The sequence below is a fragment of the Vidua chalybeata genome, chromosome 7 (genome assembly GCF_026979565.1).
Source record: "Vidua chalybeata isolate OUT-0048 chromosome 7, bVidCha1 merged haplotype, whole genome shotgun sequence".
Taxonomy (NCBI): Eukaryota; Metazoa; Chordata; class Aves; order Passeriformes; family Viduidae; genus Vidua; species Vidua chalybeata.
In genome coordinates this window covers 11053132-11081113 of record NC_071536.1, presented here as the reverse complement: position 1 = coordinate 11081113, position 27982 = coordinate 11053132, and the positions used below count along the sequence as shown (strand labels likewise).

The following is a 27982-nucleotide window of genomic DNA, read 5'->3' as shown; positions in this document are numbered from 1 at the left end:
GTTGTGTATGCAACAGAGACAGAAGCCAATCTTCTAGTAGCATCCTAAGAGACATTTTTATGAACTTCAGAGTAGGAAGTAAGTAATCTTTCATTAGGTATACCTTCTGACAAGGATATATTAATGCTTATGTTTCCATGAAAGGATCTTAAAAGGCTGGTGGGAAAACTAGTGTAGTTACCCACAGATAAAAATAAGCAAAAGAAGGTAGCAGGTCTTTTCAAGGTCAGCAAATCAGTGGAATAGCAGTTTGTTTTAAGACCCATGTATTACTCATAAAATATACTTGTCTTTTTCTGCCTGGAGAATTCTTTTCCTCCTCCCAATTAATTTTTTCTCCCTATTTTTCTCTCTTGCTTTTTCTTTGGACTATTTTTCCTCACTTAACCTCTTTCTCTGATGCTAAAAAAAAGGACAAAAGGCAAAAACCTGCAGGAACCAGCACAGTCAGACTCTTGTCTTTTATTGCCTTTTTACTGTCCAGCACTGCCTTTTAATTTGTGGGAGAGAACAGCAGGGGAGATCATTTCATGCTGTATATATTGCTGACATGTGGAATCAAGAACAGTTGCACTCCTGACTTCCTTTGAGAGTGGCTCCCTCAGCCAGGAAACAATTCCTTTAATGAAGCAGCCATGCAGTACCAGGGCAGCCCAGCAGCCTTTGTTGTGATATTCAAATCTTGTATGCATGGCAGTATTTTTACCAGCTCTACTCCTAATCTTGCTACATTTATAGGTGTGTTGAATTTTCAGGTTTTAAAGCATCACAGTAAAAAAATAGCTCAATCTTTTTAATTTATTTGCAAAAGTCCCATTTTTGTCACAACTGTCTTATTTTAAATGTAAATGTCCCAGATTTGGGTTTCTTAACTAAAGGAGGAGGTATAATGCAGAAGATACAAAAATTAAAACTATATAAAATACACTTTCATGTCTCTGAATGTTTGTTTATTCTTTCAGCTCTTCTCACTTTAAATTCCCCAAATCAAGATATGAAGCACATGAAAGGCTTTGGCTATTCTGCCTTTCACATCATTAAAATATAGTACTGTTCTCAGGATAAGCTTTGTTGCTGTCTGATAAATATTCATAAAATGAATGCAATTCAGCAGAGTTCTGTAATCTCACAAAATAAGTACTTCTAAAAAATCCTATCAGCTCTGCTAAAATTGCCTCTACTTTTATACAATTTTCTCAACTAAAAAAACCCCAAAAAACAGTAGTAGGAGTTAAGCATTATATTGTTATGTATTACAGGCACAGAATTATTAGAAACTTTTCTAGGATTGTGGTTTTTTATTCTGTGTGATAGGAGTAATGTTGCAGAAGCTGATAGGTGTTGAAGCAACACCAAAAAATTAAGGATCAGTGTAGAATCCCATAAGGACTGCAAGTCTGTGCTGTGCCTCAGGGAGACTTACATGATGTGAAGGGCTGTTTGGTTTAGGTGGGATGGGTATAATTTGCATAAAGCAAAATACAAATATTTGAATTCATCTAAAATATAAGGTAGACATTGTCAAGATACTCATTCTTGAACTCTATTTTAAAGCACAAAAAAATGTAAACCATGAGAGTAACTAATGATAGTAGTGATCCTGACATTGAGTCTTGGAGTTGAGCAGCAGTGACTTAGCCTGTGCATGTTTGATCACTTTGAAAAACAGTTTTCCCACTGGCAGTTTTCCCACTGGCACTTGTCTGCATACCAGCTCCTGCTGTCATCAGATCAGGGATTTTTGTCAGGCTGCACCTTTGTACCTGCATTGATTATGAGTTTGGCATTTGAATGACTCTTTTTCCAGACCTGTTTAATAGGAGAGCAGGCTGTAGTGCTGTTCAGTGAATGATCACAGAAGTACACTTGACACAAGCAATATTATTGGTGCTTTTCCTCCAGTTCAGTAAGGGTGGAAAAAAAGAGTATTTTGAGTTGAAGTATTTTGGGGAGTGGTCATTAATGTGTTATTTTCCAGCTCTCTTGAGCAAACCAGAAATTTTATCTCCAAGGTCATCCCAGACCCACAGCTGTTTTCAAGCTATCCTGCCTACTCAAGAGTCTTTTGGAAACCTTAGGAAGATTCTTTGAGTTGAAATAGGACTTTTACTTCACATTCATGTCTGTTAAGTCTAAACTATGTTTTGACCCCCCATCAAACATGGCCTGGTAAGCCAGGTAACTGCCTCCCTGGGCATTTTTGTATTTCTCCCACAGAGACCAGGTGAAATGCGTTACCGTGTTTTCCTCCCTGTTTCAAGCCCTAGTTGGGACGATAAACCCAGCTGGGATTTGTCTCCTGCCTCCCCAGGTAACGAGGAAATTGCTGGAGGGAGGTTCCTGGGCTGACCCAGAGCTTCGAAGCACGGCTCCGAAAGGTAGTACCCTCCTCAGAGCTACCACCCCGGGGAGCGAGGTCCACCGGGACCACCCGCCCCGGCGCTGCTGCTGCGCGGAGGCTGCCGGTGCCACGGTACCCGCGGGGAAGGGAGCGCAGAGCAGCTGGGCCGCTCGACACCCGCTGGGGCATCGGCTCAAGCGGCCGGGCCTCCGGGCACTGTAGCGGCCGCGGGCCGCCCGCTCCGGGAGGCGCGGGTGGAACGGCAGAGCCAGGGCCTTGAGGCGGGGAGGCGCCGGGGCAGAAGCACGCCTGGCCGCCCCGTCGCAGCGATCCCGTGAGAGTACTCGGCGGCTGCGGGGAGAAGGATTTGGGAAAGGGGAGATTTCTCCGGGGAAGGTGGGCGGAGGCGTGTGAGGGAAGGGGAGCCGGCGGGGCGCCGGGGCGAGGAAGGCCCGCTCCGTGGCGCTCAGCGCCGCCGCCAGGCTTCGCCTCCCCCGCCCGTTATAGGCCCGTCCCCCGCTGGTGCGCGTCAGTTGGGCGCGAGGCGGAGCTGAGGAGCGCGGCGCGTGCCGGGAACGTGGCGGGCGCCGAGGTGGCTGCGAGGACCGATGGATCCCGAGGGCGCGGTGAGGAGCCCGGCGGGGCCGCGGGGCCGGGAAGCCGCCCGGAGGGCGGGCGGGCAGCGGGGCCATCCTGCTGGGGCGCCCCGGCTCGTGCCCGCCCGCGCGGGACCGCCATTTTGTCTGTGGCGGCCTCAGGCTGTGGAGAAGCCGCTGGCGGCCTCGGGTGTGCGGGACGCGGTGCTGGGGCAACGGGTCTGGCTCGGACCTTACAGCACTCGGACTGTGGAAAGTAGAGATGTTTAGGGAGACAAGTGCGCTTAATCACCAGGCCTTGGTGGACTTAGGTTGTCTGACCGTGGGTGTGTTCAGTGTAAAAATTAATATAGCCATTCTGCTAACGAGCAGTTGCCAGACGCGCTAAGTAATCGATAAATATTGATGAATCTATATATCTGTATTATTTGGGGAAATTGATGAAAAGGCAGTTTACAAAACAGTAGAAATAAATGTTTAGGCAAGTGATGTGCTGCTGGCACATATTTGGGTTTTTTAATACTGTTTTCTTATTGCCGCACTGATGATAAAGAGTTGGTTATCAGAATACAAATTTTAACATGTAACACTTAAAACTCACTGTGATATACAGTATTGTGAGTTCCTAAGTGGTGTGATTAATTCCTCATTTCTTCCATTGAGTTATTTGCGTTTGTATTTTAATATATCAGCTCTTAAAATGTGTACAGAGACAACGCAATTTAGGCTCTTTAAGGTAAAGAATACATTTCAGTTGTGCTGTTAATTGTTATAGTTGAATCCAGAAGTTTTTGTGCTGAGCACAATTGCCAGATGATTGTACAGTTGGAGTGTTGTATTTGGTGTGAAAGGTGGAGAATGTAACCTGTCTTGTCCCTCAGGAATTTTTTGCTGCAGAAACGAGTCCTCTTGGGGACTGTAGTGACTGTGTTGGTTCCTTGCCTACTAGAGGTGGGGTTTGTTCAGGTTAGTACTGTAGAGTAGTATTCCCAGGAGGAGAGGTGCATACCAAGTTCTCTTGAGCAGATCAGGTTAACAACCTCAGGTTTTCCTCTGTCCCAAGTATCTGTGTTTTAGTACATTCGGAAACGACTTGTGCCTTCTCTAAAACTGAAATTGTGTGAACTAAGCTGGATTTATTGTCTTTGAGACAGCCACAATAAGAGCATTAACCCTTTACTTAGAATTAGTAGGAGTAACACTTAGGTAGCTAAAGAAGTATTAAAATAATCCTGTTGGAGAAGTTAGTGACAATACTACATGGCTGCTTTCTGGCTATCATCTACACAGTTAGGATTGACTTTGTAAGGCAGTATTATTTTGTTTTGAAAAGAGTTTACAATTAAATTGTTTCACGGTTCACAAGTGTAAGCATGCTGGAAGTTAAAACACCAGGAAGGCTTCACCAAATAATGGTTTGCATGATAGCCCATTGTGTTATATTCTTCTACTGGGGCAAGAGCAATCTGGTTGTTCTTCTGCAGAGGAAATTTCTGTTCAGACCACTGTGTGTTGTGTTTGTAAGGCAAAGAGGGTGTTGAATTAAAATACCGGTCTTCAAGACCTGTTATCATCGGGTGTGTGGAGCTTGTTGATTTCATGTGGTGGAATTATGGGTGCTTGGCACTTGGAAAATGACCTGGAGGCTGTTGCAGAGAATAGAGTTGTACAGATGTGCGTAAGAGCACAGACTGAGTTTAAAATGTCCATTCTATATAGGTTTAAAAGAAGGACTTCTAGCAGAGAGAAAATCTGTTGTATAATACGATTCATAACCTGAAATTTATGCTGCAGGGTGCTTTGCATATTGAACTAAGATTGGTGTCCAGTTTGAAGAGTGTTTAACATTGGACTTCCGACCACAGTGTATTCACCAAGTTACTGAATTAATTAAGGTTGAGCTTGTGTTTAAATACTGAACCATATTCTGAATATAAATACATTATTAATGTTCAGCATCTGCTGTGCCTTCTGAAAAATTATGTATGTATTGTCTGTTGAGAGTTGTTTCATTTACTGGTTAATAATGTGTAAGATTTTGAAAATGTTTTCTTTCAATCAGCAGGCCACTGATCAGATGCAAACAGAATCTTCACCTTCATGTCCCAACACTGTGTCACCGGTGAGGTTAAATAATCTGATCGGTTCTCCAAGGTTTGGAACAGTTACTCCAAATCGTGTCTTTGTTGGAGGAATTGATTTTAAGGTATTCTTCCCTCTTTTTGCTGCTAAATTATAATTTATAACCGTATAAAAATCAACAGGGAAAAAAGAGAGACATAGTCATGTGTATGTGTTTAGTTGGCAAGTCCTCTTCACTTTAATAGCCAAACCTACAGTAAAGCTTTAGGCCTTAATTTGCATAACTGTCCTACAAAGTTCACTCTGTACACCTAGGTGCTAGAAGCTTTTGACACACCACATCTTCAGAGTTTTCTTTTTTCATAGAAGATAGCTTTTGTCATCATCAGAGCTGATGGCAGAAAAGCATGTAGAATGTTTTGTTTATGTATACCGCTTAGTGTAATTTAATAAACTGTCACAATGTTTCATATGGCCAGAGGAGAAAACCTCAGTGGCTTTTGTTCCTCTAACACTTATGGTTCACACAAAGAATTACAGTGTGTATATTCCTCACCATAGTAATTTTCTTAAAGGCAAGAGTTTGTTTTTAAAAGAAGTATGTAAGCTTCTCTGGATAATCTACAGTATTGGTCTTAATGCCTAGAATGCTTGTGCCTTTGTGTATTCCCTAAAATCTTTAAATAGCAGTGAACACTGTACCACTCTTACCTTGTTCAGTTGCTTTTAACATTTGTGATAAGGTTAAGGTTTTTTCTCTCTTCCTGCTTTAGGTAGTTAATTAAGCCATTGACTTTTGCAAAACATGCTTGGTCTGCTTAGCTGTTGATTTGTTCCCATCAAGAACATCTTCCCTGCATTAATCCTCCTAGGCTGAGACCTTCTGAGTACTGACTCATTTGAAGAGGAACAAGAATTGACAGTTCACTCCAGCTATTTTGCATAACGAATGCAAGAAGTTCCAGAATCTTCTAGTTTATTTGGCTGAGATAATTCAAGTAGAGGTGTTCATATTTTAAGATATACAAGGCCTTGAGTACATTTGGACTTTAATAAAAGTGGCACAGTAGCTTTTTGCACCAACAGTAAGCAAATTTCTGGAGCTATAAAAGGACCTCTCTTGCTCTCTTCTGTCTTCACTACAATTTCAAAGGTTAAAATACTTTTCTGTCTAACATCAATATTTTTATTAATTATCATACTTATTGTTCATTTTGAAGGGTCTCTTGACTTGGTTCAGTTGCTGATACTTCAAAATTTATTATGAAATTGTATTTTCAACAGCAGTTTAAGCATGTTTGTAATCATAAAGAGGATGGAAATTTTTTTGCAGAGGGGAGAGGAAATAGAAGGGATGAAACCTCTATGGCCATTTCAGTTGCTTTTCCACTTGGTATGATTTCTTTATATCAAATTCAGCCTTAAATTTCTGATCTAATCCTCATAGGGTTTATATGTCAGTCTTGAATTGCTTTCTATTGTATTGGGGTTTTGGGGAAATGTTTTTTTTAAGACTAAGGTTTTATTCAAGTCACCTGGGGTAATGCAAAAGCTTTTGACTTTATTTTTGTGAAAAAGGGAAACGGTTACTCAACAAAAACTTACTTGCTTTCTAACTTTTATGATTTTGCCATTTTGTCTATCACCATGGCAGTGATTCCTGTTTGTAAGAGGAAACACCTGGTTTCTCAAACTTAGAGAAACAATTCAGCAAGGGAAGTTAGAGTTGGGAACGTTTTCATCTTGGTCTGTAGAGCTCTTTCTTTAGTGGTGCAGGCCATGTGTCACTAACAACGGCTAATGCTAAGCCTTTACCCTCCTTAAAGAATCTGACAAGTGCCTTTGTTTTATCACAAGCAGGAAAAGGCAAGTCCTGCATTTGTTTCTTATAAGTTTCAAAATATTATGTTTGCACAGATGTTTACAGATTTCACCGTGCATCTTAGAACAGCATTTCCTTCTTACTCTGCATCAATGCATTGCTTTGCACATAAACCATTGTCTTTCTAAATTCATAGTTCTATGTAGCAAGCCCTTATGTCCTTGGGTAATACTTTGAGCACCGATCAATTTCAGACTTGGATGAGGTACATAAATCTTTGATGTGCTGAAGAGGATTCCCTACATTGTATAGAAACAATCAAAGTCATTAACTTAGAAGTAAAACAGTACTTGGTATACTTGAATTTAAAGGGAAGTGTAGATGAATGGTGTGTGCATATAACTATTCTTCTCCCAGTGTTAGGTGTAGCATTAACTAAGGGCTATGTAGAACAAAATTTAAAACTCAAATGTGATGCTTACTGCATCATATGTGATATATGCTTACATTGTAAAAAATATTCATAGAAGGCAGAGGAGTGTTCACAAAGCTTAGGTGAGTCTTTACATTAGAAAGCTGTTTCATTCTCTGCGTACTTGGAGGGGGGCAGTTCCTTCTAAGTTGACTTAGACCACTCTCCATTGAAATAACTTTTCCTTACTTACAGTGGGGAGTTCGTATAGTGGGCCTGTACATATTTGCAGACTCATGTTAAAACCACTTCAGAAAGAGGGATTGTGGTATATTCAATGGGTTTGACCACTAAATCACTGTGGTTTGGGGGGGATTTATGTGACCTGTGTATATCTATATGCTCTGCTGTGTTGCAGTTGAAAGTATGGCAGTGATTTTTCATACTGTAAACTGCTCTAGCACGTAATTAACAGAAACTAAAATTTGGATCTAGTACACCTGCTTCATTGATCTGAACTGTAATAGGACAGTTGTTACATAAATCTACTAATGAGAAGTTTCTAGAATTACTGTTGAATAATTAATGCAGTAGTTCAGTTGGCCCTGAGGCTCATACTTGCTCATTCTTCTGTCTTCATATGCAGGGTTATAATTAGTTTGTGGCAAACTTCATCCAAACTACATCCATTAATAATCTTAAGGTAAATATTGAACTAATTAATTGAATAACTATGCAAACCAACTTTGCCTTTTTTTTCCCCTCTTGATTTATTGTACTAGACTAATGAAAATGACCTGAAGAAATTTTTTGCTCAGTATGGCAGTGTGACAGAAGTGAAGATAATAAATGACAGAGCTGGATTCTCAAAGGGGTTGGTATAGTAGAATAAGTGTATTGTGGAAATTGAAAATAACAGAAAGCTGACTATAGTAAATTTGATTGATTTTTATAGCTCATAATATTTTATCATTGATGTTTCAGTTATTCTGTGTGTGCAAAAATCTGTTGTTGCCCTTTAATATCTCTATATAAATGTCTCCAATTTGCATAACTAAAACTCTGTTAGTCATGTTGTTATAAGATGAAGCTGTGTGCAGCTAGGACAGAATCAACAGTTTCCATTTTTTTCAGGTTTTCTTAGTGACTAGTGATTATCCTAGAAAAGTTATTTAGTTATTAAATATATTTATATTACTGAAAGCCAGTATGGAAAGGAGCCTGAAGTGGAGGAAGAGCTTAGATACACCTGATTGTGCTGGAGTGTATGGCTGTAACAGATTTTTGTGTGAAGATTTTTGGAACAGCAGCATAGGGAACAAATCTGATCACTTACAACATGAGTTAAATCATTATTATTTACAATGGAGACTGAGACTGGAAGTCACCAGTAGGAGAAATGACAAAGAACAAATACAGAGAAAGATTAAGATTGCATACTAAAATTATTGCTGTAACCCAAAGGATGGTGATGTCAACGAGGTGGGGAAGTGCACTGCCAGAGAAGGTGGGAAAGAGGGCTGAAGCAGAAAGGAATGTGCATGAGAGCTCACCTCTAAAGTTCTCTCCTGAGCAGTAAGGACAGTTTTAATGCTGTCAGAGCTTAACGTGTATCAGCAAGTTATGTGCTGAGCTGCAGCTCTGAGCACAGAGAGTGCACTTGCATGACTTCAGACACTTGGTTCCAGATCTGTCACCAAGCCTCCTGCTCTTTTAGTAAATTCTAAGAAGTATCTGAGAATTGCAGTGTGTGTGTCCATATAACCCATAATAATTATATATTATGATTACTAACATGTCTCACAGCAGATATGTTGGAAAATAATTACTTTCCATACTGTTAAGATTTCTGTTGAACTCCAGGCACAGGCTTTGTTGCTTCTGCTAGACAAGTGATTTTAAAAACTTACAAGTTTGTGATTACATTTATTAGTTTATTGTCCAGACAGTCTACAGAATAAGAAGTCTGTGTAGGTAAGGTCCCAAGCAGGAGAATACTTTGTTTTCTTTGAACTTGGAAATGTTTCCAGGTTAGAGAAGGCAATACAAGAAAAACCCACAAATTTGAAAGTACAGCTGGTCAGATTTATTGAACTTTAGTATTAAAATTAGCATACAAATGCTTACAAAGAATGATAACTGTGTATTGCAAAATCTGATCTGGTGGCAGGAGAGGCAGAATCTCATACCTTCTGTAATCTGACCCTGAGACATGAACAATGACCCTAAAACATCATGTGTACAGAAATACACATTTTACATTTCAAAGTTCAAAAGTATTTGAAATTTAGGAAGTTAGATTTATTGGAGGGGGGAGAAAGTTGTGGGTTTTTTTGTTTGTTTGTTTGTTTGTTTTGTTTGTTTGTTTGTTTGTTTTTGTTTTTTTTTTGTTTTTTTTTGTTTTTTTTTGGTTTTTTGTTTTTGTTTTCTTATATGTGTGTTGTATAGATTTAGATACTTTGCACTGGCAGTGCCACCAAGATTACTCTGGGAATGAATTGAGGGGGTTGGAAAAGCAGAAGTTCTGAGCGGAAAGCCTGTTTGATTTATTGCAGCAGTTAGAAGAGGTATGGTAAAAGACACACTATGTCACAAAGTATGAGAATTGCTTCATCCTTGATCTCCACAGAACTCTTTTTAATGCTAATCCTGTTACGAATTACAGGAGAATTCACAGATAATGGCTGCATCACTGCTTTTTCTGAGAACTCAGTTTAAAGTAGTGGCTTGTGCTTGTGGCAGTGGGGAGCATTTACAATTGTTGGTGAAGTAGGTGGGAGCTGTACTATGAATTACAGTATAATATTAACTTTGAAAAAATCCCAATTGTCTCATCTTTGGTCACCTCAGCAAGTGAAAAGTTTAGAGCAAAGTCTTTGTTTAATAGCAATGAAGAAATTTAAGACACAGGCTGAGTAACAGGAACAGCTGGTCATTTCACGGTGGTGTATTGCCACATACTTTAATTTAATTAAAAAGGTGCTAAGAATGCAATTGTTAATTCATTCTTTACTTCTGGGGTTTTTTAACCCATTAATTTACCTTGTAATGTCACTTGTACACAAGTAACTATGTGCTGTGTTTGTAAATACAAACTTTAGAGGCTTAGCTTCTGTCATTTTTGTTTAGGTATGGCTTTGTTACGTTTGAAACCGAAGAAGAGGCTCAGAAGATTTTACAAGATGTAAGTGGTAGTCCCCATTGTGTTTGTCTCTTAATTGAATTAATTAATTTCATATTAGGCCTGAGTACTCTGGTCCTCTGTTTGCCAAGTTGCATTTGAAGATAAGTTTGGTCTGATAGTTAAAATTGTTTAAAGAGATCTAAGATAAGATTTATACTGAGATATTCTGGAATTAAGGAAGGAAGTTCTAGTTCATAGTACTGTTTTTGACTTCAACATTGATCTTTATTTTCTTAGTCTGCAGTACATGTAGAGTTATGAAAACTTTATCCTTCACATTCCACTGCTGGCAAGATTTTTGTATGGAAATTAGAAAAATAACTGCTGTCTTTTATTCTGTCATGTGGTTTGTCAGCCCTAATTTAATTGTTTTTAGTAACAATTGGGTTCCCTTAAAGCCTTCAGCAATGGAGCTCAAGTCGTTTAATTTTTGCTCCTCTGAGCTGTATTACTGTCTTGATGCTCCTTGTAGAGCCTCCCTTGAGACATGGTCAGCTCTTCATTTCATTTGGTTTTTTGAAACGTGTGCTCTTGTATTTTGGTTGGAACATATTGGAGACATCTGTCAGTCAGGAGTTACTCATTCACAAGAGGGTATCAAGGTGCAAGGAAAAAAACCCAAGAAAATAGCATCTGAGACATGCAATTTGCCTTCTCACATTTAGAAGGCTGGTTAAAATGTTGAAAATTCTACATCTTTGTTTGAAGTTAGTGGAGCTAAAAAAGTATACAAGCAACAACTTCTTGAGTCAGCTAGCTTTCTTGCCTTGGCTTTTTTTAAATTGCTTTATTTCTGTGAGCATTGAATACATCAGTGGTACTGAGTACCATTTTGTAAATGGTACCATTTTGCCCTTTTGTAACTGAAAGGCTACTCCATGTGAAGTCTTACTGATGTTTTTACTTTAGATGTCCTACAAATCTATCACCTTTTTCATCTTTGCACATTTCTATTTCATAATCATCTTAACCTCATGTAGCGTCTAGGTCTTTTTCCATCTTCAGCTGAATTTCTCGGCTTCAATTTATGTATGAAACTAATGGGGTTTTGTTTTATACTCTTGAATTTTATTATATGAAATTCTGATCATCCTCTGTTTTTTATTTTTTCTTTTGTCCTACTCTGTTTTGAGTAATGCCTCCAGAACTTCCTTTTATGTTGCAGTGGACTGTGTGTTAGTATTAAAAACAGACCTTGAGGAGCTTCACCGGGTTCCAGACACATATCCTAGGATCTGGTTTCAACATAACTGCTCTCATGCTCAATGTGTCTAACCTACAAAGTTACTTTTCACTTCTCAGATGCCTAGATCTGTCTAGAACATAATAATGTCTTCTTTCTTTAATTCTAGGCTAAAAAACTCAATTATAAGGATAAGAAATTGAATATTGGACCAGCAATAAGAAAACAAGTGCGGAGTCCTAATGCTCGTATGTATTTTTACTTGCATTTGTGTATTGTCAATATGAATATAAGTTTTTAACCAAGAGATACCTGGTCTTGCACTGCACTAATGCTGTGTGTGGCATGTGCTCAGAATGGTTTGCAGTGGAAGCAAATGCATGCAAGTAGAAATGTTGATATAAATAGATTTATGGTGTCTTGGTTCTTTTATCTCTCAATATGTTGTTTCTTTTACTTTATTGGAGAGAGTTACCTGTCTAGGAACAAACTGAATGGAAATTCAAGTTACCTGGCAGAATCCTAAATCTAAATACTTAGTGTGTCCTCACAGGTTCTACAGGATAGCAGGCTCTGCTGGTTAGTGGCATTGTTATTCATTGATTATTTTATGTTATTAAAACCCATTAGGATTGTTGCATCTTGCTTTCTTTGGTAGAAACCATAAGGAGTGGGTGGTTGCAATCCCCACTCTCTTCTTGAGCTGTTTGTTCTAAGATATTAAATGGATACTGAAAATGTAGGCTATGAATCACCAATTTTTAAGATGAGATCTGTCAGTTGCCTTCAGTAAAGGCTATGTGTCAGAAATGTAAAGTAGATCTCTTTTTTTAAGTGCAGCAGGCGATGGAGTGTACTTTGGGACTTGGCTGCAGTATTTGTCCTATGGTATCTTTTGGAAGAGTTAGGAAAAACCCATCCTTTTGCTCATCTTCATTCTGAAGTATGAAAAATCACTGCCATACTTTCAACTGCAACACAGCAGAGCATATAGATATACACAGGTCACATAAATCCCCCCAAACCACAGTGATTTAGTGGCCAAACCCATTGAATATACCAGAATACAGAAGAATCTTGGTTTAATCCTGAAGCTTTCTTTTGTTTGTCGTGCTCTGTTAGGAGTGGTTCACATGTACACTAATGCTGTTGGTGCAGACATACTTGTTGAAGACGGGAAGTTTGCCTCATCCTCTGCTTGTGCCTATGTATGCCCTTTTCCCTTGTGTAAGTGTATGGGTTATTATTTGCCCAGGGGAAATGGAATACTTGTTCCAACTATATAGCTTCTTTGCTCTAGAAATTATTCAGTATAATCTTCGCTCAGTCATCATCATGAGATTGTATGCCATTTTCTTGCTATACTTTATTTCACTTTCCATCTTTGACTTGTGTTTTCTCACTTGTGTTGCCTGACTTGTGGGAGTTCCTTGTGGGAAGAGTCAACTTGAGGGAGTTGACTTTCATAATGAATATGTAAATTGATAGAAAAGGGGTGTATCTCTGTGTTTTGAGACATGAGACAATAGAGGGGTAAACAAAAAATCTTTTAAAAAAGGTTTTCAAAGAAAGCTGCTGTGTTCTCTTGAGGTCTTTATTTGTGGACCTGTTCAACTACTTGTATTTCTCATGCCTCGGATAGATCTGTGATACAAGATCATATTGGCATGCAGACACATCCTATGGCCTGGTTTCATTTTGTCTGCTTTCATGCTCAGTGTATCTCAGTCACCAGAATGCTTTGTCCTACTGCAGCTCATCTTGGATTCATGAGGCTAGAACACCTGGACTTAAAATGTCACTGTGGAGCTGTGGGTTCCATTATATTCAACAGAATTAGCTGGACAAGAAACTGCTGTCCTCTATAGCCCACATATATAGTGCTTGTATTTTATAGTGTAAAGCAAAATGATTTTTAGCTCTTCTGACGTAAGATCATTTGGGGTGAGAGCTTTGAACATAATTGGGAGAGCCACTTGGTTTGCTTTTCCCCAGCATCAAAATGTATTTTTTCATCAGTGAATTTTCTGTGTTTGATGAGGAAGATTTCCTTTTTCTTTGCCAGAGACTTATTCAACCTGGCAGAAAGTTTGTGCAAATTACTTGGTAGCTAGTGGACAGGATTGTTGGCCATGGAATTGTGTTGATCTCATCTGAGATACCAGTAGGTGCTATTCAGGATTGCTTACTGGAGGTAAAACAGCCTTTAGTTTTCCTAAGGTGTGCTTAATATTATCCTAACAAACATCTTAGCCTGTCTATGGATAATATTTCAGCTGTGTTGTATCCAGGTGTCTTAAGGCTTTTCTAGGAAAAAAGTCAAACTCTTACTATCAATAAAAGCTCTTTAATCCCTGTGGGACCCTTTTTGGTCTTCCACTGAGCATTCTGGTGATCTCTGCAGTGTTCTGTCGGTTCAGAAAATGGCACTTCATGGTGGTTTTTACCTTTGCAAGGCAAAATGAAAAACTAAAACTTGCTCAATGATGTTTATATTGTGTTCTTCCTGATTTTTTTTCTGTACTATGTTACTATTTTGTGATTTCAGCTTCAGTTACAGAATTAATTTTCCCTTTTCTTTTCTCTCCAGAAATCTCCCCATATTATGTGTTGTGTTTCATTATTTGTATGGAAGTCATCTTCTGCAGCCTTTCCTATCTAACTCTGAGGACATCCTGTGGCCATCTGCTTTCATGATCATGTTTGAGAGGGAATTGAGATGGCATTAGACAAGCTGCTCCATGTTCTTTCCTTTGAATGTTTTCTTCCTGTGACAATCAAAAGTGTTCTTCTCTTTTTTTCATGGTGTACACATCTGAAAAAAGTTATCTGTAAATATGTTTTTAAATATTTATTCCAGGTTCTGCTATGACACCACAAGCTGGTACAATGTATGCAACTACTGCTGTATCACCAGAAGCTGGTACAATGTACTTGACCACTTCGAGTGGATATCCATATGTTTACCATAATGGAGTGGCTTATTTTCATACATCTGAAGTCTCTCCTGTTCAGCAGCCATGGCCAGTAAGGAATTTATTTTGGTATTTATGCTTTTTTATGGACCAGGATCTGCAGTGTTTTCAAGTCTCTTCTGCTTCATTTTCTTCAGCTATGCCTCATGCTAGATGTTTAAATAGCTTCCTTATATTAGACTTTATTTTGTGTTGCTTGGTTGGTTTTTTTTAAATAACACTTCAGTTTATTTTGCTTCTACAGAGCACTTTGCCTTTGGTGTGACCTATTGAACAGGATAGTTCATAATCAGTCTGGGCCTTGCCCCAGGAATAAGTTCTACTATCTCTAGGTAGTGATGGCCTAGTGCTTTCTAGAAAGGTGTGAGTATGCCATAGATTTGTTTGATCTAACATAAGCTGTTAGAGACACTGGATTTGAAGCAGCTTAAGTGTAAGTTAAAATTTTGTGAATCATTTTCAAAAGGGAGGGGAGTGGTTCATAGTACTCCAGAGCTGTGTGCAATAGGAGTGACAATTTATGAAATTGCTGCATTAAGATTTGTAATTTCTTTTCTTTTGAAGTCTCGCTCTGTTTCCAGTTCACCTGTGATGGTCGCTCCACCTGTTTATCAGTCTCCTACGTACCATTATCAGGTATCTGTTTGAAAATGATTTTCAGACCATCACTAATCCTCCAGCCATGCAGTACTATTTGCAGCACTGTCCCAGGTCTGTTTATTCTTAGGAAATAAAAAGACTGTTCGTAATAGTAGTGTGAAACATATTTTAACTTAATTGATGACTGTTCAGTAGAATACAGTTTATTTTGTTTCTGTAACTACATAGAAATTTAATAAATTACATTTTCTTTTGTGGTGCAGGACAGCTGGCTTATCATCTAAGCCAAACTCCTGCTCAGAGTAGGGCTGGTTAGAACAGGTTTCTTGGGTACTTGTCCAGTTGGGTTTTAAGTAGCTCCAATGATGATTTCACACAACATTTCTGGAGAGCCTCTTCCTATACTTGACCCTTCTCATCATAAAAGACCTTTCCCTTAAAGCCATATTTTTTTAGTGGTCCAGCTTGGGTCTGTTGATTCATGTGCTCTGAGCACCTCTGTTGAAAACCTGACTTTTGTTTTTGACGTTTATGAAATGGTCAAGATGGAGGCTGAGTTGAAATAGATAAGACCACATTCCTGAATAATTTGGGACTTCATGAAAATCATATTTCCTCTTTTTAGTTGAGAATTAATTACAGATTTGCGTATTCTATGTGTATTTGTTCTTCACCACATTAGTGACATCATCTTGTTCAATTTTAGGCACCAACACAATGTCTTTCAAGTCAGTGGCAGTGGTCTGTTCCACAGGTAAATACAGTTCATAGTTGCAGCATTTTATCATTACTTTTCACCTAGTTTAAAGGTATGCTGCTCTTATCTAAGAGTGAGATTTCCCACTATTCACAACTTGGTTGAAATTAGTATTAATTGCTGTATTTTAGCAATGTATTTACAACATTTACTGCTACAATGGAAGGCATAAAATTGCATCTGTTGAAACATTACATGTAAATCTGATGTAAAGAAAACATCTTCCCCTCCCCTTCCCTTTAGCAAAATATTTGTATCGAATTACCTAACAAATCCTTTAGAAGCAGGTAAAAACTGCCAAATTTCACTTGATTAAAGAAATGGATATTAACTTACCAATTAACTGCTAACTGTGACATTTCATAAGGGTAGAGTTAGCAGAAGCACATGGACACACACTGGGTGAAATTAGACCCAGGCCCTTGAAGTAGGAATAAGATATTGTTAACTTAGTCATTTCGTGGGGAGAGTTTATCTGTTTTGTGAAAGAGCGGCTTAATATGGAAATCTTGACACTTGAGGAACTCAAAGAGTTTGAACCTGAAAGGATGACCAAATCCCTTAAGCCTGAGCTGTTACAATGCAGCCTCAATACTTTAATAGCAGCCAGCCTTGTCCAGTTAGGGTCTGTTCCACTCTTAATAGATCAATCCACTGCTTTGAAATCAGGGTGCTGAATTACAGAGTTACTCTAATTATTTTAAAACAAAAAAACTTGTTTTGCTAGTGTAACAGTGTTGCAAGGGAAAATTTAACTGTAATATGTTTCTGTGATTTTGAGATTAAATGTGAATTTTACAAGTCTTAGGATTTTGCAATGTTCTCCAAAATGTGAATAAAATCTGAAAACCACATAAAATTAAAGGGCTTTTTTTTTTCTTCTCTCCTGCTACCTGACCTTTCTATCCACTTCCCTCTCACTTAGTTTCTTTAGGTTATCAAAAATTAATTTGACACTTAATTTTAAAGCTTTATCTTTTGTTTATATGTAGCAAAGAAGACTGTAAAATAAGGTCTTTTCTTTATCTTGCTTAAATTATAAAATTTATTAGAATAATGTGTTTTATTTCAGTCTCCTACCTCTTCACCTCCACTTCTGTATCTGCAACCATCTGAAGTCTTTTATCAGCCAATAGGAATTAACCAGGAAGGTGGATCTATGTCTCTACCTCTCCTAGTGGAAGCTGCAGTTCCTGAGGTATTTTTAAAAATGTAAAAAAGTGTACTGAAAATTGAAGTGCTTATTTGTGATTGAAAAATACAATCTTTTATTTTAAGCACTGGCTCTTAGAGCAATGAGGTCAACTGTTCCAGTACTTACGCTGATGTTAAATAATTTCAGGTGTCTTCAAGTTAGAACTTCTCTTCCTGTCTAGGAGAATGCTTTGATTCTGAAATATTTCAGAGAGTCACAAATGTATTACAGACAGCAATATAAGGACTTGTCAATTGGTTTTATTTGCAAGGGTTGTTTAAATAAATGTTTAAATAAAGTGGGAGTTCATTCTTTGGAATGTTGGGCTGAATATCCCAGAACCACAATAGTTTTCTAAAGTAATTCTTCTGTGAGGAGAACCTTGTTTCTAAATATTCTGATGATTTGAAGTAATTAAGAGTGCTTTATTGTACTTTAAACATCTCTTAAATGTTAGAAATGTTACTGATATAGAATGAAGAAACTGTAAGCAAAAAATACTTAATCATTCAATCAATCTCTTCATGATTGGATATTAAAAATGATAGTAAATGGCTACAGAAAAACTGAATTGCTCACATTTTCAATTTCATATTAATAGGTACTTCTCAAATATTCATTCCTCATAAATAGGGAGGCCAAAATAGATTTTAAATTAGGACATCTAATTACTAATACTAGTAATCAAATATGGTTCCAAAAGTAAGTGGGTATTTTTATTCCTACAAGAGAAATTCCAGAACTGGTATTTCAGACATCTGAAGTGGAAAATTCTGACATGCTGAAGTAATTTAATTTCCCTGCAAAGATACTGAATAATACAAGGCTTGGGTTATGGGGATTTTTCTTCCTTTTTGAAGGTGCATACATCTTGGCATCTATTTTACAATAATAATCTTATTAACAGTACTGTTTTACCTTTAGTAATTCATGGATTTGATATAAAAGCGTACAGAGATCTGAAAACCATGAGCACTAATAAAATAGATGAAATTATTTAAGGAATATTTGGATATAATGTGCTCTTGGTTTACAGGTAGGCAATTTATTCACATTAAAGGAAGCAGTGTGTCAAATTTCAGAAGAATGGCATAAAATTCCAAGAATAATCTGTATCACTTGTATGTAAATATTTTATAAGTATGATACTGCTGGGAATTACATTTTCAGTATGCTAATCTACACACTTAAACACTGTTCCTATTAGAGGCAAGTGAAATTTGTATTAAAGAAGCTGCTATTTCTGTCAAGGAAAGTGATTTGTGACACTGATTTAAGATAAACTAAGTTGACTAAATTTGACTAATCAGTGGAGAAAACAGAGATTTAAATATTGAAATTGTGTTTTTAAAAAACTCAGTAGTTCAAAATGTGGGCTATGCTTATCTGAAGTTTTAAGCCTTCTAAATTTATATGAAAGGCTTAAAAACTTAACATTGTGAAACAAGCTTTTGTGCTAATTTTTTGTATTTTTTTATACCAGCTGTATTCTGACCATGGAGTTCAAACACTACATCACCAGCCCTATGTCCAGAGTCACATAGCCATGCCTGCAGCTGTGAGTATCACACCAAGATAGTTACAGCAAGCATAGCAGTACTGCTGTCTTCTTTCTTGAAGCAGGGACAGTAAGACAAGAGGGGAATGGATGAAAAAGTCTTTTAGTAATGAATTGCTACATAAGGAAATAGGAAATATTGGAGAGAAACTGAGATTTTTCTTCAATTGAAGTTTTGTTGCAGAGGGACAAACATGTTACTTATTTTGGAACTATTTGGGGAAGCTAAGAAGTCAAAACATGACTAGTTATTTGAAGACTGAGCTGCAAAGTAAATTGCAATTCAGAAACATTTTGAGAGAAAATTTGAACTTTATTCAGTTCTTAAGGATGATGGTTACAAATCCTTGTTTATTTCTCTGGGTCTTCACCTTATATTCATTACTTCAGCCTTAGAAAAGCACCTCATGTTGTGAAGAGCTGAGATTTTGAAATGCAGAAAGTGAAAAACTGTCCCAGTCAGTCACCTCTGGATATTCTTTTGTGCAGTTCTGATTTAGAAAGGCCATTTGAATATTATTCCATGTAACCTGATGCAAGCTGTTGGATTTTTTTGGTTTCCAGTTTAAGGTGCTGTTGCCTAAATTAATAAGGCTGTTGACACCATATATGAAATAATGTCAAAACTGATTTGCCTGATGACAGAGATCTAAAGTCGATATTACAGCACTTACTCTTCTGTGAAGGGTTCTTCCTCAGCTGCGAGTGGAAGACTAAACATGAATGAATAAAGCCATGTTATAAGCTCTCTGTTCCACATATTTTTAAGTTATTTTACTTTTATCATTTTTCCGAACTATTGTGTAACAATATGTACTAGATATTTCCAGCAGAGGGGGCTGTAACCCAAGTATTGTCTTGGAATAAAGTGCCCTGCATTTCTTGCTCATTCTTTCTTGTTTTCTTGGAAGTCTTGTTACCTAGAATTACAACTCTGCTCTGTTCAGGTCTCAAGTAGATTCACAGATAGTTAAACCCTTCCAAAGGCTTACTGAATTCTGATAATTTTATTTGTTACAGGTTGATGCTGAATAGTCTTTGGGTTTTAAGTTTTATTTATTTAGTTAGCTTCATTTACTAGTAATTAGTAGTTCTAAAATATAACTTTCCCTTTTAAATTTTCATACTACTTTTTCACGTACCTACTTGGAGTTTGAATATGTTTCCCAGGTAATGAATATGATCAGCTTGTATTGTGTGTCAGTGTGGCTGAGCTCTCATCAATGATTGAAAAAGGCAAATGTTGTCAGCACACTGCTATTTGTTAGGCAAGTGGCTGTGGTATTACCACCTGCTCCCCAGCTGCAGAAGGCGACTGCCTGGTGGCTGTAGTCTACTTAAAATACCCCAGCAAATATATCTGCTGCTTGAAAACTGCCAAGTAGTGGCAGTAGAAAGCAGGTGCCTGAAGTAATGACTGTACCTTGGAGGTAATCTGCTAATTGCCTCTATTGCACTGTGTGTTCCCAGTGCAATTCCTGGAGCTGTAAGTCAGGTGGTGAGAGTAGGATGCTACAGCTGACATCCAGACATTTTTGACAGTTGTAGACTTCTTACAGCTTTCAAATGCAGCTCACGGCACATCATTCTCTGTTCTACCATCAGTACAACCAGTAGTAACTAAAAATGCTGGGTTTTAGTACAAAGTTTTTAATAGTGTCAAATGAAAATTAGAAGATAATATATTCCAACTTCCAACTGTAAATTATTTTGAGATCCAAATTTGGTATTGAAGATCAAGTTTGAATCAAAAAATTCTAATCTCCTCCCTGTGTTTGTGTGTTTGGCAATGACGTTGACTATATTTACTTTAAGCTTAATTCTTTTGGCAGTTAATAGCATGTTCTGTTGATGAGCATGTGGAAGTGACTTCAGATATTCACATCTGTACAAATGGATAAGGCTAACATTCCTTCTCAAAGGCTGCTGGGTGACACTTTTTTTTTCTAGGAAGTGAGAAGATTTCTCATCTCTACTGGATGTTTCAGATCCTACATCATCTTCTAATATGGAGATGAATGTTTAGATTCTTCCAAAGACTATATTTTAAATAGTGTCTGGTAGTAAAAGTTACCTGGGCTATAGTAACAGTGGAAACTTGAGCGAGGATTGATATTTGTGATCTTTGATTTCAGGCCCAGGACAAATATCTGTGAATTAAGTTTTGGTTTTGTTAAGTGTTTATTTGACGTTCTGAGGCACTAGCCTGGTAAATGTTAGTTGTATATTCTGTCTGTATATGAGGGAGACCCCTGAGGCCTGAGGAGCTGAGCACACAATTGCAGTCTACAGAGTGAGCAAAGTGTAAAAGGTTCTGGCACATAGATTGAGTGGGTGGTTAGGGTTTATTTCATGTGGTTTGTTTTTTTTTATTATCTACCCTTTTGAGCTACAGTGTCCTCTTTGGGGGGTAGGCATGGTTCTAGTCTGTTGCAGTTACTGCTTTTCCCATAGTTTGTGTCAAGCAGTGGTTTTGGGTGGCATCAGCAGTACCAGACAATAATAGTTCGTGGATGCTTGCAATCAGACCATAATGGTGCATGATGGCCTTTGCATTGTGAGTGTTCCATAAATTTAACTGAACATAGCACACTGTTTTTCTCTGAAGTTAAGAGTAATAGGGGAAGATTTGTGTTCAGTGTGTATAATATATATAAATGTACATGTGTTTGTAAATGGTAGTGTAGATACACATGCAAGTAGATTTATGTAAATTGTGTCTTTCATAAGAGTTCTGGTGTAATCATTTGGCGAAAAGTTTAGTTATTTTATATTTGTACTGCATGTTATTGTCTGCTATTCCGTCTGAAACAACAAAAATACTGCTGCATATTTTCTGTATAGGTAAGTGAAATTGAAAGAGGCTAAGCCTTTTGTTTATAGATATGTTAGTCTAAGAAACATGAATCTTAACTTCTAGTTATATGATTGCCAAGAGACTTGTCACCTAGCTGCAGCTAGGTCTGTTGCCTCTAAAATGGCTATTTTAAACTCCACTTGCAAATTTGATAGGAAAGGTACAGGGGGTGCATGCTTTTTCTCATGTTGTTTCATTCTGTGCTCTCTTTACAAACTTCTCTTTGCCTTTTCTGTTTGTTGCTCTTACTTCAGTTCAGTGGGTTTTCTTCTTTTGCTTTTGGTTTACTTGATGACCCTATAGAGAATTCACTATAAAAGCATTTGGGCTGCTCTAGTCTATCTTTACTGATTAATTTTTTTTCTTTTGTGTCCAGTCCTTCCTGTGTGGCTGAGATCCATCATCTCCATAACAGCTAGCAGCTGCCAGTTGTGGCATTTGGGGTCAGTTGTTTCATTGCAATGCTTGCTATTTATGAGTTAGTGAATAATAAAACATGCTTAGATCTAGCACAGTCTGCAGTATCACTTACCTGCTTTCTTCAGTTTGACACTTGCTAATAATTCTCTTCATAAACCAAACTCTATATAATCAGTGTCATTCACTCCTGGAATGGTAATGGTATATGTAAACTCCATCATCATTTTAGTTAAACTGCCTGAATTTTGTATGGGTTTGGATTGTTTTCCTTCAGCAAGAATGAAATTTTCAGTACTTCCAATGTATGATTCTTCTGTTTTTGAAAACTGGTTTAATTCCCTTTTGGCAACTTCGTCCCTTTTCCTCTCTATTTTGTGCAATTTACAGTAGCTTGTGTTTATAGGGCTATACTCTGGCAGGTGCTCAAGCATGTTTTACTGTGAAAATGCTGCCTCTTTGTTGCTTACACTTTTTTAAAAATTAGGATTTTGATGAAAGGACGCCTAGGGAAGAATACATGCTTTGCACATCTTAAAATCAGAGTCAATTTCTGACTTGATAGCTTTTAAACACTGATCTTACAAACACTGATTTGTAGCAGGGCCTTGCTGTATATGACTTCTCATCTGCATATGTGCCTGTATGATTTATCCCCAGCTGTGGCTTTTAAACAAATATTAGAAGCCTACCAGTGTAAAACTGAGCATAATTTTCTCAGTAGACAAAGAGAATGTGTTTTAACTCCTATACTAATAGGAGTTACACTAAAGAAAAAGAGAAACACATTGGGGTTGAAATCCTGCAAAGTGGGTATGAAAACTGAAGAGCATGAAACATTGGAAGTTTTGAAAAGCAATGCACAACATGATGGGGAGTTGTTTAGATGATGGAAAGAGTGATATCTTGAGATGACAGTGATTTGGATATCCTGATAGAGGTGTATGAACACCTCTGGTTGTATTAGAAAACTGTCAGAGCCAGAAGGGAGTGGAAAAAGTTAAATTTAACAAAACAAAAAAGAAGTTAGTGCTGAAAAGGCCTGGGATAAGAAATAAGGTTAGAAAAAAAGCAGTTTGAGTCTGTCATATGACATGTTAAGTAAAGAGTAAAAGAGATGGTCAGTGTACCTTTGGGATCTAGAGCAACTGAGATAGGGGGACTGTAAGCTAATTTGATCTTCGGAAGAAGAAACAGAATAGTACAAGTATTCTAAAATGTTTTTGCCAGTACCTAAAATGGTAGCTGTGTTTTCTGCATCTTGCCATCCTTTTGTCAGCAGCTAGTGGCATCCACTCACAAATTATGTAAGCACAGTCCATTGCCTCTCAGTTTACAAATAAAACAGCTTTCAGTTCACTAGCTCAGGTTTTGTGTGTCAGCTACTAAAAACTTATTGTAAACATTATTACAAGCACCCATAGTAAAGCATTGCTCTAATCTACATTACCGAGAATGCTAAAGAAGATAAAATTAAATTGTTTACATAGGTTTTCACTAAATACTTTGTAAAAATAAATTTTCCCCATCAAATTATAAAGAGGATATAATTGCTTTAATAACTTGATATCCTTTAATAAGACTGTATGATCAATGAACAAAACTGGTTTATTTTCTTTTAGTAAAAGAATTCTGAACTCCTTCTAAGATTTCATGCTTGTAAATAAAGGAGGGTATTTCCTGCCACCGTGGGCTTCATGGCCTAGGTGCATAAGAAAAATCTGGTTTTCCTTTTGAGCCAAATCTGTCCAGCTGACTGTAACTGTTCGTTGAAGCATTATTAAAGCAGTAAATGGGACACACTTTGGAACGGAAGAAACAACACAGCGTTTTTCCCTCTCTTTAGGAATTGAGGTCGCATTCTGTGAGAAGAAATGTTCTGCATCATTCGTCTGCGAGTCTGAAACCTCAGTCTGCATGAAGTCATCAGTTTCATCCAGAAAAATTACAGAATGGAAGATAAAATTTCACACTACCTTCTACAGATGCTGTAAAATACTGGTTTTTAGCCATGTATTTGCTAAAATACCTATCACAGAGAGGGTGTGTTCTTCCTAACTTCTGACATTTCCTTGCAAGTTCCCCACTACTTTTTTCAAGTAAGAACATGAAATTTTGTAGTTTGGTCAGGTAAAACCACATGAAATAATAATTTTATCCCTGCACTTCCTTTCTTAGTAGAAACCTTGTTACAGGACAAGAGGGTGATTTCTGAAACACAGACTGCTCTAGGTATTCTAGTTACTAACCCAGACTGAAAGCCAGCGTACTTCTACTAAAGAGAAGTACGTTTAATTTCTGGGTTCCATAAACTTTAAAGATACATTAGTTACAAAGTTGAAAGCATTTTGCTACATGCAGCATTTTTGCATTGTGGATAAAATCTGGTTATTTAAATCTATGTGAATTTCATTTCCAAATGAAACAAATTTCATTCCAAACAAAACAATTTGTCTAGCCTAATTTTTCTTGCTATCAGTATTCTCTACTTTTATACGGTATTTTACTTGTGTGTCATTTTAGTGTTTGCAGTAATAACTTTTTAAAATAAAATTTGGACCCCTAGTTTAATAATGATTTGTTCTCATTCTAATATTTTTCTTGCATATGCATTTGGTTTTATAGTATGTTTTTAACTATAGAAAAAGGAATGAATTGACTACTTGAATTAGAAAAAGCAATGAAAATGATTCTTTGGGGTTTTCTGTTGTCCTGTATGAAAATAAGGAATTCACTGGCAGTGTCACAAATTGAGATGAAAGACAATTTTTTCCTTGAATTCAGGAAAATAATATTGGGTTTTGGTCGTGATGTGTTGTTTGTTTGGTTTTTTTTTTTTTGCTTCTCCCCTCGCCTCCTAGGGTTCCTTCTATTCATTACAAAATCAGATTCCCCAAAGGTTGAAAATACCACCTCTGTATTTAGCGGAGTGCAAGGTATGGCTTATTGCTTCTGTAGCACTGAAGCTTTTAATTTTTTGTATCTAAAATATCCTTGAGTTATTCAATTTTATCTGGTTTGAAATAATTTGAGGATTTTCTTTTTGTGTGGATTTGTCTTGTTGGTACTTTCTTCCTTTTAATCATTCAGTGATCTTGCCAATAGGACATTGTTAGTCAGTGAATAATCCATGTATGATATGTAAATCTCTTTAAAGATTCTTCTGGTTTTCAGTAGTGCTTTGTAGTGTTGTCCAGGAAGAGAGTTGGAGTCCAGTTCTGGTTTTATACTTTTTGAAATTGTTAGGAAAGGAGATGCCATGTACTAGGTCTTGGTTGCAAGTTTCCTCATGTGACTTTGCACCTTCTGCTAGGTAGAAAAATCTACACAAATATAATTTTAATAGTTTCTCTTTTTAATAATTTATTGCTGTAGCAGCTGTAGTGGATTGTTTTACCACTAAGTATCAAAAGAAGTATACAATTTTTTGGAGACATGTAGAGCTCAGCCTGTTTTTGACGGGGGAAGTTTTCATTTTCTTTAAGTTCTCATGTTTCTGAGCATCTCTGTACCACAGACAGACATGTCTGTCCAGTTCTGTTTAATTTTCACATTTTAGAACTTATCAATACAAATTTATCACAAAAATCTTGGCTCATCAAAGCCATAATTCATTTCCATGGAAGAATTTTTACACAATAGGTATTTTTTAATGAAGTTTTTTCTCTGAAGGTACCAAAGAAAGATTGTGTTCTTACTTCTTTTGTTAGGAAACATACATTTGACCCAGGATTCTGGAGATTTAGTCCCAAGCCCATAAATTTGGAATCTGCACTCTGTTTACCAAATGTGACTTGCCTGTTTTTAATAGTGCTTCAGAGATTGAAGAAATAAATTTTACACTAACTTAAAAGAAGAGTGCTTAGAGGGAAGTCTCTCGAACTCATTGCTTGCAAGTGTACTAATACTGTGTAGTCACATGTCATCAGATTGTGGCTCTATTCCAGACACCCACAAAATGTAGTTTATTTTCTCTTAGTTGGTGCAGATGTTAGATTGTTGATAATGAGTTGATCCCATGGCCTTTGCTTCAGAGATCACTCACTTTCTTTTTACTTGCATGTGAACTTGATTGTTTGTAAGGATACTCAGTGTCAGGCACTTAACTATCCCTGCAGTGTTCCCCTGTGGGGTGTGTAACATCACTCTGGAGGCACTGTTAGTTAGGATTGTATCTTCAGGTCTTAACAAAGCCTTGTTTTGATTTGAGAGACTGAGAAGAAGCCAAGTAGCTCTGAATATTGGTTTTCCTCCAGGAACTGGCAGTCACTGTTCAAATACTGAGGCCTTTTCATTTATATTGTAGCTCATCTTTGTTCAGAATGCTTGCCAAGAGTGATGGCATGACATCGGACAGCAGTGACTGAACCAACCTTTCAGGAGTTGAATCTCTCTGTAGGCATGGTTGAGGTGTAACTGACTTACCTGTGTGAATCCCTGTAGTTGAATTAAATGTGGGCTAGGGAAGAACTACATTTCCTCAGTGCCTACAGTTGTGCAGTTTTGATGTTCTAGCATTCATGACTTCTTGTTGCTTTACACAGCAGAGTCCTATTCTGCTAGTTCAGCTTTCTGGAATGTGGAGATTCCCATGCTGTTAAATAGAAGTAATTTAGTTAACCACAGATCCTCAGAATGAGGATTTTGGGGGTTTGAGAAAGGGTCGTGTTCTCTTTGGCCTTCTGCAGTTTCCTACTGATAATAGTGAGGCTCCACACTCATGCTAGGAGGGAACGTATCCCCATGTGCCCTGTGGGCATGCAGTAACTGATAGCAAATCACCTTTATGGATTGGCTCTCACATTCCCATATTAGCAAACTAAGTTAATTTTCTGGCTTCCACCCCTTAGAATTTAGGAGAACTGGTTGGTATCTTCTGCTGAAAACTGGTTGGTTTTCTACTGAGCTAGTTGTTACAGTATTTCTAGCAACTGCTGTCTGCTTAATGTTCCATTTCCATTGCAAAAGGTTAGTTCTAGCATTCTCTATTTTATTAACACTGGATAAAAACTTGGACAGGCAGAAAGTTACTGAAGTTGTCTCTCAGGTATTGTTGTATATCTGGTTGGCTATTTTTTTGGGAAAATGTAGAATTCTCTGGTTCATTAGCATTTTTTGTTTCTGCTTCAGATCTTATGCAACAGAATTTCTTGTCTCTGAAAAACTGTTTACAGTTTTCATTTCAAATTGGCATTTCTTTATATTTGGATACTCATTTTCCAAAATAGCTAAGAAGTCATTGAGTAAACTGCATTCCAGTAGTAACTAGCAGAACACATGGCTCTCTTGAAATGTTCTTCTCTGTTTAACATAGTCATAAAATGTGAAAAGTTGTATGTCTGCAAAATACCTCTTTTTTTTTTATATATATAATAGGTTTGTTCCTTTGTAATGCTGAAGTACTACAGTAGGTTCACTTCACCTGCTGTAAAAGCTTCCTAAGTTTTCCATTGAAATAAAAAATATTCAGCTTAAGTCTTTATTTTAAGGATCCAGAATACAGTGCCATGTGTGCAGTCCTGCACACTAATCCTTATATAGCTGTTATACAGAAAATGCAGATCTAGCCCATCCAGTTTCTTTCCAGAATCCATGGGTTTAGTTGGTGGCTAACATATGGCTCTAGTGTTTGATACTGTATTGAAGATACAGATGATACACTTGCTGCTGCCTTAATAAGTGAGACACTGTGAATTCACAGAGAGAAAAGTTTAATGTGCAGATCTCATTTTAGAGAATTGTTAACAATTTTAGAATTTAAAAGCTCTTTCTATTGAAACTGCTTGTAATACAGCAATAATAAACAAGCTTCTATAGTTTTGGATTTCTAGTAAAGTTCTGAGTTGGTAGCTACATGTTTAATTCCAGCTGATCTATATTTACTGTTTGGATTGTAACTTTTGTTTATTGTAGTATCAGAGTTTTAATATGGGTTTAAAAAATGAAAAAAATTAAATTTAACTTTGATCATTAAACTATGTTTTAATGACTGCAAAAGCAAAC

At 37.3% G+C, this 27982-nt stretch overlaps 1 protein-coding gene across 5 annotated transcripts; it reads left to right on the top strand.

The window, feature by feature from the left end:
* The first annotated feature begins 1 nt into the window (after position 1).
* BOLL (boule homolog, RNA binding protein) lies at positions 2 to 27982 on the top strand. Of its 5 annotated transcripts, none has more exons than XM_053948301.1 (12): positions 2 to 2967; positions 5003 to 5143; positions 8036 to 8127; positions 10383 to 10437; positions 11790 to 11868; positions 14481 to 14647; positions 15160 to 15231; positions 15902 to 15949; positions 17025 to 17150; positions 18631 to 18705; positions 21939 to 22005; positions 23826 to 27982. In XM_053948301.1, the coding sequence occupies exons 1-11, from the start codon at positions 2950 to 2952 to the stop codon at positions 21954 to 21956; spliced, it is 891 nt and encodes a 296-aa protein (XP_053804276.1). In that variant the 5' UTR covers positions 2 to 2949; the 3' UTR covers positions 21957 to 22005; positions 23826 to 27982. The 5 variants fall into 5 exon arrangements, with proteins under 5 accessions (XP_053804276.1, XP_053804275.1, XP_053804279.1 ...); XM_053948300.1 differs by having other exon boundaries at positions 2886 to 2967; positions 5000 to 5143; XM_053948304.1 differs by lacking the exon at positions 2 to 2967 and adding an exon at positions 3105 to 3186 and having other exon boundaries at positions 5000 to 5143.

Excerpts from the sequence above, each read along its gene's own strand:
- BOLL (XM_053948300.1), top strand. Across the intron at positions 10,438-11,789 it reads CTCAGAAGATTTTACAAGAT|GCTAAAAAACTCAATTATAA; the intron begins GTAAGTGGTAGT and ends CTTTAATTCTAG. Across the intron at positions 15,232-15,901 it reads CTCCTACGTACCATTATCAG|GCACCAACACAATGTCTTTC; the intron begins GTATCTGTTTGA and ends GTTCAATTTTAG.